General features: G+C 51.6%; 2 protein-coding genes across 2 annotated transcripts; one reads left to right on the top strand and one right to left on the bottom strand.

The window, feature by feature from the left end:
- The first annotated feature begins 6 nt into the window (after positions 1-6).
- SLC25A5 (solute carrier family 25 member 5) lies at positions 7-2,029 on the top strand. The gene is made up of 4 exons (XM_048959802.1): positions 7-196; positions 310-796; positions 902-1,042; positions 1,631-2,029. The coding sequence occupies exons 1-4, from the start codon at positions 86-88 to the stop codon at positions 1,786-1,788; spliced, it is 897 nt and encodes a 298-aa protein (XP_048815759.1). The 5' UTR covers positions 7-85; the 3' UTR covers positions 1,789-2,029.
- A 2,467-nt stretch (positions 2,030-4,496) lies between these two features.
- Positions 4,497-10,522, bottom strand: STEEP1 (STING1 ER exit protein 1). The gene is made up of 7 exons (XM_048959805.1): positions 10,025-10,522; positions 9,816-9,933; positions 9,695-9,736; positions 9,458-9,596; positions 8,868-8,957; positions 8,655-8,747; positions 4,497-7,634 (listed from the first exon to the last, which is right to left on the bottom strand). Exons 1-7 carry the CDS (start codon positions 10,146-10,148, stop codon positions 7,572-7,574), a joined length of 669 nt encoding a protein of 222 aa, XP_048815762.1. The 5' UTR covers positions 10,149-10,522; the 3' UTR covers positions 4,497-7,571.
- Positions 10,523-10,591: the final 69 nt, after the last annotated feature.

Raw genomic sequence — 10,591 nt, 5'->3', positions numbered from 1 at the left:
GGCCATTTCGGCCCCGCGCCCGCCTCGCTGCCGCAGCGCCGCCTCCCCTCTCCTTCCGCCCGGCCTCGCCTCGCCGCCTCCCGCCATGGCCGACGCGGCCGTGTCCTTCCTCAAGGATTTCCTCGCCGGGGGGGTGGCGGCCGCCATCTCTAAGACCGCCGTCGCCCCCATCGAGCGGGTGAAGCTGCTGCTGCAGGTGAGCGGCGGGACGGGGGCGGCGGGCGTTCCAAGGTCGCCGCAAGGAGAGGGGGGCGGTGGGGGGGCGGACGGGCGCGCGGAGCGGCGCTGACGGCGCTGCGGGCCTCGCAGGTGCAGCACGCGAGCAAGCAGATCGCCGCCGACAAGCAGTACAAGGGCATCATCGACTGCGTGGTGCGCATCCCGCGCGAGCAGGGCGTCCTCTCCTTCTGGCGCGGCAACCTGGCCAACGTGATCCGGTACTTCCCCACCCAAGCGCTCAACTTCGCCTTCAAGGACAAGTACAAGCAGATCTTCCTGGGCGGCGTGGACAAGCGCACCCAGTTCTGGCGGTACTTCGCCGGGAACCTGGCGTCCGGCGGCGCTGCCGGCGCTACCTCGCTCTGCTTCGTGTACCCCCTCGACTTCGCCAGAACCCGCCTGGCAGCCGACGTGGGCAAAGCCGGGGCCGACCGCGAGTTCAGCGGCCTCGGTGACTGCCTGGTGAAAATCTTCCGCTCGGATGGCCTCAGGGGTCTGTACCAGGGCTTCAACGTGTCTGTCCAGGGCATCATCATCTACAGAGCCGCCTACTTCGGCATCTACGACACCGCGAAGGGTAGGTGGGGTGGCACGGCGCTCCCGTGGAGGTGCCGGCCCGCATCCTGCGCTGTGCGTGCTGCCGGCTCGCCCGCTGCTCTCACACAGAACCTCTCTCCTGCAGGAATGCTTCCTGACCCAAAGAACACCCACATCGTGGTCAGCTGGATGATTGCTCAGACGGTCACTGCAGTCGCTGGTTTGACCTCCTATCCCTTTGATACAGTTCGGCGCCGCATGATGATGCAGTCCGGCCGTAAAGGAAGTAAGTTGCTCCTTCCCTCCATGTGTTAGGAGCTGGTGGGCATCCCTGAATCAAGATGTGGCAGCAGGTCTGAGCTGGGGGCAGGAGTGTGCTGCCTTTCATCAGGGCCTTTAAATGCTGCCTTCTGCTTCTGCAGTCCCCTCGAATCCTGCAGCTCACAGAGATGTCAGGTAGGGGGCAAACAGATTGGAGCCTGTGGCATCCCTGTAAGGGGAACATGCAAGTTGGGTTTGTTCAGTAGGTAGAATGGCAGAACTTGCCCGAGGGTGCAAGCAAACTCATGTCTCTGGGCTAAGAAAGGATGTCCCTCAGTGCAGGCACAGCCTGGCTGACTGTGCAATAGCTTTTGGGTCTGGAAGTGTTGGTGTCTAGCAAATATTAGCTGCTTTCTGCTCAAACTGGTCCATCCAGCCTCTCCTGAGGGTAACACAGACCTTGTGGATGAGACCACAGGGTAATCTCATCCTCTAAAAGTAAGCCAAGAAATGGATGCTTGAGGTTGTAAAACTGCCAGGTATGCTAGGTTGGTTCTGATCTGGATTTTGGGGGTCATAGGCACCAGGTGTCTAACAGTGTCTGTTCCCACAGCTGACATAATGTACTCTGGCACTATTGACTGCTGGCGGAAGATCGCCCGGGACGAGGGCTCCAAGGCGTTTTTCAAAGGTGCCTGGTCGAATGTGCTCCGAGGAATGGGTGGTGCTTTTGTCTTAGTTCTGTATGACGAAATTAAGAAGTACACATAAGTTATTTCTTGTTTTGAACTGGCATGTTGTAATGTTATCTATGACCATTCATGGACTTGTATGAAAACTGTCTAGTTACTAACAGTAACGGATGATATTTATACAGGTTGGCATGGGGTAGGGGCAACCTCCTGCCCCATCTTTATCAAATCATTCCCACTGCTGGGACTCAAACATGGTTTCTATTTCAGTCACTCCTGTTTAAAGAGTACGAAGAAATAAAAATCTGACGCCAGCTTTACTCGTCTTGTGGTTGTTCTTGTAGCAGCTGCAGTGTGAGGGGCTGGGGCTCTCTGTGCAGTGATTGTGGAAGGGGAAGATGAAGCCCTCCTTGCATGATGCACTGACTGTGGGCTGCAGTACATGAATGCAGTGCAGCCTGCTGAGAAAGTGTTTCCTTCCTGGAGGAGGTCAGCAGTGAGTGCGGTAGTAACTAAGGGGCATGCACTAGCTTTGTGCTACCAGACCTTCCTTGGGGCTGTCTGCCACTTGGGGATGATGAAAGCTCTTTTTCAAAATGCCAAGTGCCAGAACCTTTTCCTGTGAAGCACCAACTGTCCCAATTGGACTAAACATCTGGGAGACCAGAGGAATGTATTAAGGAGTATCCACAGCAGTCTGGAAAAGCAGAGCCAGCATCGTGTGTTCTAGCTTAGAAACTGAACTCCCTACTTGGACATGTTAAAACCCAGCCAGAGAAAATAAGTTTGGGTAATTGCTGTTCTTTCTGCAAAGCCCCCGGCTAGACTTGTCCTTGCATGGAGGTTTTGTGCTGCTGGGTTGAAGAAAGATGATGCCTGTGCACCTGCTGGGCCTGCCCGGGTGGGAGATAGCTCTGCAGGCCCACTGCCTGCTTACCATCAAGCTAAGCTTCTCCCAGTCTCAAGTTTGGTGGAAGTTCCTTCGTACTGTTGGGGCAATTTGGGGAAAATGCAGTGAGACTCAGGAATGTGTGTGGCTTGGCTTTTGTCCAGACTCCTTGGGTACTGCAAGCCACCAGAACACAGCTGTCAGCTCACTGTGGAGGCTGCACTGGGCTGACTGTGCTGCCTCTGCTCTTTGCTCCTCTGGCTGCTCAGACCTGCTTGAAGCGGTTGATCCCAATCATCAAAACGGATCTCAGCCACTGTCTGAGGCAGGTAAACACACTTGTGTGGCAAAGGGCAGTAGTTTTTGTTGCTGAAATAGAACTGGGGCTGCTGAGCACAAGTGCAGCACCAGCTGCTCGCAGCCAGCATGGTTGGGTCAGCGTGAATGGGTGTGTGGGCTGCTGCTGGGCTGCGAGGACGGTGGCACTGGTTGGTGCAGGGCTCTGTGTGCCAGTGGAGATGCAGGTCTGCAAGAGCCTCGCCTGCTGCTTTCCAGCTGTCCTTGAGCTCCTGAGTGGAAAGGAAACAGGCTGAGCTTTCCTGTGAGCCATGGTGGGCTGTGCCTTCCGAAGTGGCCACCAGGCAGCCAAGCTGGGGAGCCCCTTGCTAATTAACAAAGGGCTCGCTGAGGTTATCGCTCAGTGTTGCTGAGCCCCCTGGATCTTTTGGAACATTTCCTTTCCTGGTGGCAGCAGGTGGGCTGGAAGCCAGGCCCTGCTTCTGCTGCCCACGGGAGCATGTCACGGGAGGGCCAAGATCCTTGTTCTTGCAGGGATCCTCTTTATAAGCAATGTTTTCCTGTGAGAAATATTGTTCTGCTTCCCCTTTGCTGGTGGCTCGTGGTGGCTGAGCTCCTGCAAGGCTGCTTTCCTCTCAGCCCCTGCCGGCAGCTGTAAATCCTGACTGATGAGCTGTTGACATAGGCAGGCTGCCCACAGGGTGGTGGTAAATATTTGCTAGCAGCTGGCAGGTGCTGCATGGTGCAGAGGGCTGGCAGCAGCTCGTGTGGCTTGTCCTGGACAGGGAGAAGGGTCACAGGAGCAGGGGAAGAGGTGGCTTTAGGTCACACAGAGAAGATCAATACCGCGGCATCCACCCAAAGCAAGTGTGCTGTGGGCAGAGATGATGAGCAAATCAGGTTTGGTATGCACAGCAGCGGCCAGGCCCTGGTGACATAGTGGCAGGGCTGGCCTCGGTGATGGGATGGCTGCCACAAGTGGGCTGGAGGTTGCCAGTGCAGCCCAATGGGTCTCAGATAACAATGTCAGAAGCTGAATGTAGCTGGGCTTAGGCTGATCTGCCAGCACTGTTACACAGCCACTCACCATGTCACCCCAAAAAGGTAGCGTGCATTTATAAATATCCATTGCAACAGTCCAGGGAGTCATAGCAAGCTGTCTGTGTACTGGCTGCCACACAGCCCAAGGCAAACTAATGGCTCCAGAACAATTTGCCTCCTTCAGGCTCTGAGGCTGAGCTTTGCGTGGTGCCCAGCCCCATAGCTGCCCCTGGGGCTGCCTCTGGGCTGAACAGCACTCACTGCAGCTTGCTGGGCTCCCCAGTTACTCTTCTACCTCCTGTGGGGGATGCTGAAGGGCACTGCCCATGTTTAGCACTCACTTGGCGTGCACCACCCCTGCATGCCCACAGTGGGCACTGCTGCTGCTCAAACCCAGCAACGTGCAGTTTTAAAATGCATTTTAAAATGCCAGCAAGCTCGAGTGCTGCCTGGCACCCCAGCATGCAGGGTGGTGGCAGGGGACCCGGCTCCCGGGTACAGCTGCAATTAACACCAGCAATTCTGGTTACTGCCTCTGCTCAGTGCTTACAAACTGTGGGGTTTTATTTCACACATCATAAGGAATAAGGCAGCATTACTCCACGCAGAACTGTTCCAACACAGCAACTCAGACCACGTTGCTCCTAAGGCTCTCGGAAATTGGACTAGACAAACCCATGAAACACATCAGTGTTGAAAATGGCCACGTGTGACATTACTTTTGGAACAGATTTACATTACTTTTGGAACAGATTTGCCCCTCCATTTTTAATTCACATGCTGCCTTGCAGTACCTCCACATCCAGACAAGTTCTTACAGAAAAGCTCAGCTCAACAATAACAACCACCACCAAAACAAACCACTGTTACCTACCTATATTTACACAGACATAAAAACTAGGGCTAGCTTTCGCAGGAGCACAAAATCCATCCTTTGTCTGATCTCAACACTGCTGCTTACTGCTTGGGTGTAAGAAACTGTACACAATAGCTATTTAGTCTGCTAAGGTGCTTTTTGTTCTGAATTGAGGACTTGAAGTAGGAGCCCCTGCTTCCTGTTGCTGTTGTCAGATAACATCTTTTAGCTCATTTAGCTCTAGAAATGCAACTTCAGCTTGATTTAAATCTTTGTGACCTAGATGGAGTTAGACTCGTTCAGAAATGCACGTTTAATAATGTACCATGTCAGTCTCTGTTCTGTAGATGTTCCAGCCACACGTTGTGTAACTACTGCATTAAAAACATCTAAGAGTCGGTGAGGTTGGCAGAATGCTCAGTTCTCTTTTTGAGTCTGTGAGAGTCCTGAGATGAGGGAGGCACAGCTGTCATTACAAAAAGGCAACAAACACCTGATGTGCATGGCCTGGTATTTTAAAAGTGAGAGAGTACTTTTGTTGTGCTGCTAACACTGCCTTTAAGGCTTGAGATTTGCAGCTGGAGAACTCGATGACAGTGTTAATAGCTACTCTGGACAACCTGCGCTGAGCCGCTGGTCACCAGGTTTTATTTGTGCCTCATCAAATTGCAGACTTTCGCAGCCCTGCCAGCAGATCCTGTTCACACTTTGGCTGAAGTCCTGTGTTTTGTCACTCCTGGCCTTAACCCCAAATCTGAACTTTACTGAACTGTTGGCTGACTCATAGCCCAAGACTTAAAACCACTGTATTTAACAGGTTCTTAGGAGAGGGTGGCTTTTCTTCTTTTCTTTTCTGTTTTTTCCCTGCTGCTTACCTGGCTTTGGCAGCCCCACTTCCACTGGCAGTTCTCCACTCCCAACCCTAACCAACTCACACCCCAGCTATAGGTCTAGGCAGAACCCAGGGTTAACAGTTGGTACCCAAGCCAGCAACACACTCGAGCAGTCAGCTCCTGTGATTCTGCAGGAAGGTGCACAAATAACACTGGTCTGCAGTGGGCTTTTGTTCTTGGACTGTCTCGAAGCAGAGCCACACCTCATCGTTTATGACAACTGCAGACAGTGAAGTTTGCATCCCAGAAGACTTCACACTGTTCAACACTCATTTTCAAATATCAATGCTAGCATCCATCTCTGGCTCCTACTTGGAAAAAAAAAATTGGATTTATAAAGACATTAAAGTACAGGTGCTAGCCATAAAGTAAACCTAGTTCCAAGAGAGCAGGCAGATGAATTCAGCAGCACTTCATGTAAGAATGAAATCTTTCTTCTGCCCTTTCTCTGGGTCCTGGAGAAACATTTCCTTGGCCGAGGGAGACCAGCTTCACGTTCTTTAGGGCTTGGGCAGCTCCAATGTTCTGGGTAAGGCTGCACCCTCTCATCCCCTTCCCAATTATTACACATCCACTGCCTTATGATTGCTCTAGAAATAGACTTTGGATTAGCTGAAGATCAGCACAGAATAAGGTCAGCACTGCTCAAGTTAACTTGAATATGTGCTTACCCCACCTGGCATTAAATCAGCACGCAGGCCCCTGCCTTCCAGAGCTGACCCCATCCAGGCTGCCTGCTCTGCAGCAGCTCTTTCTCACCTTCCCATCCTATCTTCCCAAGGAAAGAGGTATGCATCCCTAATCTAAGCAGACCCAAGTTTTCCCATTTAAGGTTATCAAGTCAGATGGAAAACCTATACTGATTATAAAGAATCTTTTGTAAGAACTGTGTGAAATGAAGCACTTTGTATATTGCTTAGCTGCCATGTTGTCATATTCAGGAGAGTAAGAACACCCCAGGAAAAGTATTTTAGTTCAGATCCACTAAATGGCATTTAATCCCAAGTAACAGTGACACAGGCTAGGGACCACTGTTATTACATCACATAAGATTAAAAAAACCTGTTTCCCAAACAAGTTATTTCACGCAGTGATTCTTAACGTTGTCTTTGTCCAAGTCTCTAAGTGTCAATGTACTGAAAACAGTTTTCTTCATGTTCTACAATTCCAACAGCTGGTGAATTCAGAGATGCAAGTGAACTCTGCTTTAAGTGACCAGCAGTCACATCAGTACTTTCCAGCAACACATTTATACTCCTGGGAGGTGTAATACTCTGGCAGGTTTTGTTTTCAGCAGTATAAAACAGGGCTGGATTTCATGTTCCCGTAGCCATCAGTGTAATTCCATACAGCTGCAGTTTTCCAGTGTTCAACAGTGGCTAAGAATTAGAGCCATGGCCAAGCATGTACTGGTTACCTGCAACAGCCTGCCTGCTGCTCGTAGCCCCAAACCTCCTGAGCCATTCCAGCCTGCCCTGAAACGGCACACCTCTAAGAATGCTGCATGTTTTGGATGCATTTTAAATTATCCCAGTGAACAAAGCTCACTTTTGTAATGATTTTGCTATACAGTTGACCTGTCTAATACATTTATGGGTTTCTTACACGTTTCAAAACCATCAAAATGAAAAGACAAGTACTTAAAAGTGCACTGAACTCACAAAGGCACCCAGCAAAGATTTTCTGGCTGCAACAGCTTGCCATTGTGTAGAGATTCAGTTTCCACAAGATTTCTAGTGCTGTTCCAAGTACTGAAATTCATAGCAGAGTACCAACTACACCGGAGAGTCATCTTCCAAGCTTGTTGAATGCTGTCTTTGCTGACAGACCTGCATAGTTTCTGGTCGCTTCATTTGTCTCCAAAGACACAGCAGATGTGGAGTGCTTCATTTGAACTGGTTATCAATCAGTGTTCCTTTCATCTTGGCTTTCTTGGCTTCCAACTCAGCCTAAGAAAATTATGACATGATATCTGAGAACATTTCCTTTCAGTGCTCCAGTGAGTTGTGTCTTTCTTATCCTAACATTGCAAGCTTCTCACACCAGAAACAAGAGTAACTCAGTTCTTTACTGACTCCCTCCTCCCCTACAGTACAAGGGGACTGCCTTTAAAGTCATGAGATGTCCAAGTCTAGCTGCACAGGTGACCATTTCATAGAATCACAGACTGGTTTGGCTTTGAAGGAACCTTTAAGATCATCTCATTCCAACCCCCTGCTATAGGCAGGGACACCTCCCACGACAGCAGGCTGCTCACAGCCCCATCCAGCCTGGCCTTGAATGCTTCCAGGGATGGGGCATCCACAGCCTCTGGACAACTTGTTCCAGTGTCTCACTACTCTCATAGTAAAGAACTTCTTCCTAATATCTAGTTTAAATCTACACTCTTCCAGTTTAAAACCACTTTCCCTTGCCCTGCTGCAAGCTACCCTTATAAAAAGTCCCTCCCCAGCTGTCCTGTAGGCCCCCATCCTGAGATGGAAGCTGCACACTTTTCTCCCCTCCATCTACTACTCTCCTGCCACAGCAGGTGAGATCAGCTATGATGTTCTTGCTGCTAATTCTTCAGGACACTTTTGTGCTGGTAGCTGTTGGCCTGCCCTGACACCTCAAGGTAAGGACCTGCTCTGTCCAGCATGCTTAGCAGCACAGCATTAGAGTTGCTCCGACTGGCTGAGCCTCAGCATAGTCCCCCCAGTCTGTGTTCCCTGAACAACAGGCTGTGCAAATCTCCCTGCAAAAGCTCTGCTGTCTGCTCTTCAGTTAGTTCTGTAGGTAACTGTACAGTTTTACATTCAATAAATCTGGAACATCTCTATTCATCCTGTAAAGAAAAAAGAAGTCTTCCCAAAGCTGCTCGTTACCCATGACCTTACCAGGACTTCTCTACATTCAGAGCAAATAGCTCCTGTATGCAAAGTTAACAGTTCTAATGGCCTTGTGTTCATCACTAAAAACAAACCACTCACCAACTCCTGTAGCCTTCTTTTGCTCATTCCTTTGCGTTCCAGCTGTTTCTCAATCACTTTTGCATTCTGTGCATAGGAATCTGCAATCTCCCTCTGAAACACAAACAGCATTGCTTTGCAATAGCAAACCCTGAACATCAACACCTCATCCAAACAGTGAGATGTCAGCTCTGAGCAATGGCACGACTGCCACCAGGGGCAGACAAAACTCACTGCTTCAATCTCCTCCTCTTCTTCATCGATTGTGGAAACAGTAACAGAGCTGAACTTGCCCATGTCTTTGGTCCGTTTGGTCATCATCACCTAGATAAGAAGCAAAGCATTTTGTTAAAACTTGGGAAAAGTCTTGAGATTATGGGTTATTTCCTCCTCCAAGGCTTTTAAGGTTTCTCATGCAAGTCACTAAGATTACCTGAACTCAGCTGGTGGCAAAGAAATACCCTCAACAGTTTCTGGAATTAGCGATGTGATTATCAGAATCAAACTCGCTGACACTTCAGGCCAAATTCTGAGAACTGCCACACCTATTACTGATCTGACCTATTCACAAATGGAGGCTTTCAGGTGACTAAGCTTCAAAATAAGGCAAAGTCCACATTTCCAAATTTCTTTTGCTTTCTTTGTGCTGGGACTTCCAGATGCAGCAACCTCTGCAGTACTAAACTTAAGGCATAGAGGGAGAAGACCCAGAACTGAGTTACGGTTCGCAGGTCCATTTCATTCTTCTTTCTTCCTTAATATGTGATTTCACTCACAGCATGTTGAAAAGGGGAGACAGCCCTTTCACTTCTAGAGCAGATTACCTTTTTGGGAGGTTCTTGCTTCTGAGTATATATGTTGGTTTTCCCAAAGCCCTGTCCAAACTTGACCACAGCACCATCAACGATGAAAGTCACTGGAGCATTCTTCTGTTGGTGCTGGTAGAAAAGCAGTAATCCACACCTGAAAATAAAGCCCATCCTGCCGTGAGCAACCCCGGGTTCTAGGCTCTTGTAGTCAGCAGACCAGCTAACAGTTACCAACGGAAACCACTCACTCACTTGCCACACTTCTTCCTGAACTGCCGCTCTATGCCTTCGGGCCTGCGGGAGAGACAGGAGACGTCACGGCCACGCCAAGCACCCCGGCGGGTCCCCCCGTGCCCGGCCGCTCCGCGCCAACCTGCGCAGGAAGACGGTCTCCTCCTCCTCGGCGTTGCAGAACTTGTGCGCGTGCTTGGCGGCGTCGATCACCCGGGCGCGGTCCCGCGGCCGCATGGGCAGCTTCTCCAGCTGGCAGTCTGCGGGCAGGAGACCACCAGGATAACGGCACCGCCCCGCGCACCTCCCCCGGCCCCGGCCCCGGCCACCGCCCCCGGCCGCCCCGCTCACCCAGCACCAGCACCATCTGCCCGCACAGGCAGTAGTAGACGTGCAGCGGTTTCTCGCCATCGTCGTACTCCTCGCGGTCGCGGGTGTCGGAGCAGACGACGGAGCGCGATACCACCTTCGGCATGGCGACGGCGGGGGACGGGGAGCTCTGAGGCCAGCGCGCAGGCGCAGTCTACGCGAGACCTCCGGTAGATCCGGCACGACTTCCGGCAGCTCTGAGCTGTGGCCCGAGTAGGCGGGACTGCCCACAGTGCGGAGGGAGAGGGGAACAGGAATGGCGGCACGGGCAGGCAGGGCTCTCCTTAGCCCGTCCGCAAATGAAGCGTGAGGGTGAAGCTGAGGAAGATGGGCCGCACCTAACACCCCCACCGGCAGAGACAGAAGCTGTTTGCTCTTGAGCTCCGTTACACACGCAGCGCAGGCCGTTTCCCCCAAAACCGCCGTGCTCACGCAGATCGGGCGCGCAGCCCCGCCCCGAAGCTCCCCCGCCGGGCCCGCCCGCGTTCCCGCCTCACGGCCCGGCCCACAAGCGCCGCCGCTGGGGAAGGCGGTTCCATCTTCCCCGTG

The sequence above is a fragment of the Lagopus muta genome, chromosome 13, assembly GCF_023343835.1.
Source record: "Lagopus muta isolate bLagMut1 chromosome 13, bLagMut1 primary, whole genome shotgun sequence".
NCBI classification, from domain to species: domain Eukaryota; kingdom Metazoa; phylum Chordata; class Aves; order Galliformes; family Phasianidae; genus Lagopus; species Lagopus muta.
Note: the sequence above shows the minus strand (reverse complement) of the source record. Positions and strands in the feature narration are given on the sequence as shown.

Excerpts from the sequence above, each read along its gene's own strand:
- SLC25A5 (XM_048959802.1), top strand. The coding sequence starts at position 86 with ATGGCCGACGCGGCCGTGTCCTTCCTCAAGGATTTCCTCGCCGGGGGG. Across the intron at positions 797-901 it reads CATCTACGACACCGCGAAGG|GAATGCTTCCTGACCCAAAG; the intron begins GTAGGTGGGGTG and ends TCTCTCCTGCAG. Across the intron at positions 1,043-1,630 it reads GCAGTCCGGCCGTAAAGGAA|CTGACATAATGTACTCTGGC; the intron begins GTAAGTTGCTCC and ends CTGTTCCCACAG.
- STEEP1 (XM_048959805.1), bottom strand. The coding sequence starts at position 10,148 with ATGCCGAAGGTGGTATCGCGCTCCGTCGTCTGCTCCGACACCCGCGAC. Across the intron at positions 9,737-9,815 it reads GAGACCGTCTTCCTGCGCAG|GCCCGAAGGCATAGAGCGGC; the intron begins GTTGGCGCGGAG and ends TCTCTCCCGCAG. Across the intron at positions 9,597-9,694 it reads TTCAGGAAGAAGTGTGGCAA|GTGTGGATTACTGCTTTTCT; the intron begins GTGAGTGAGTGG and ends CTTTATTTTCAG.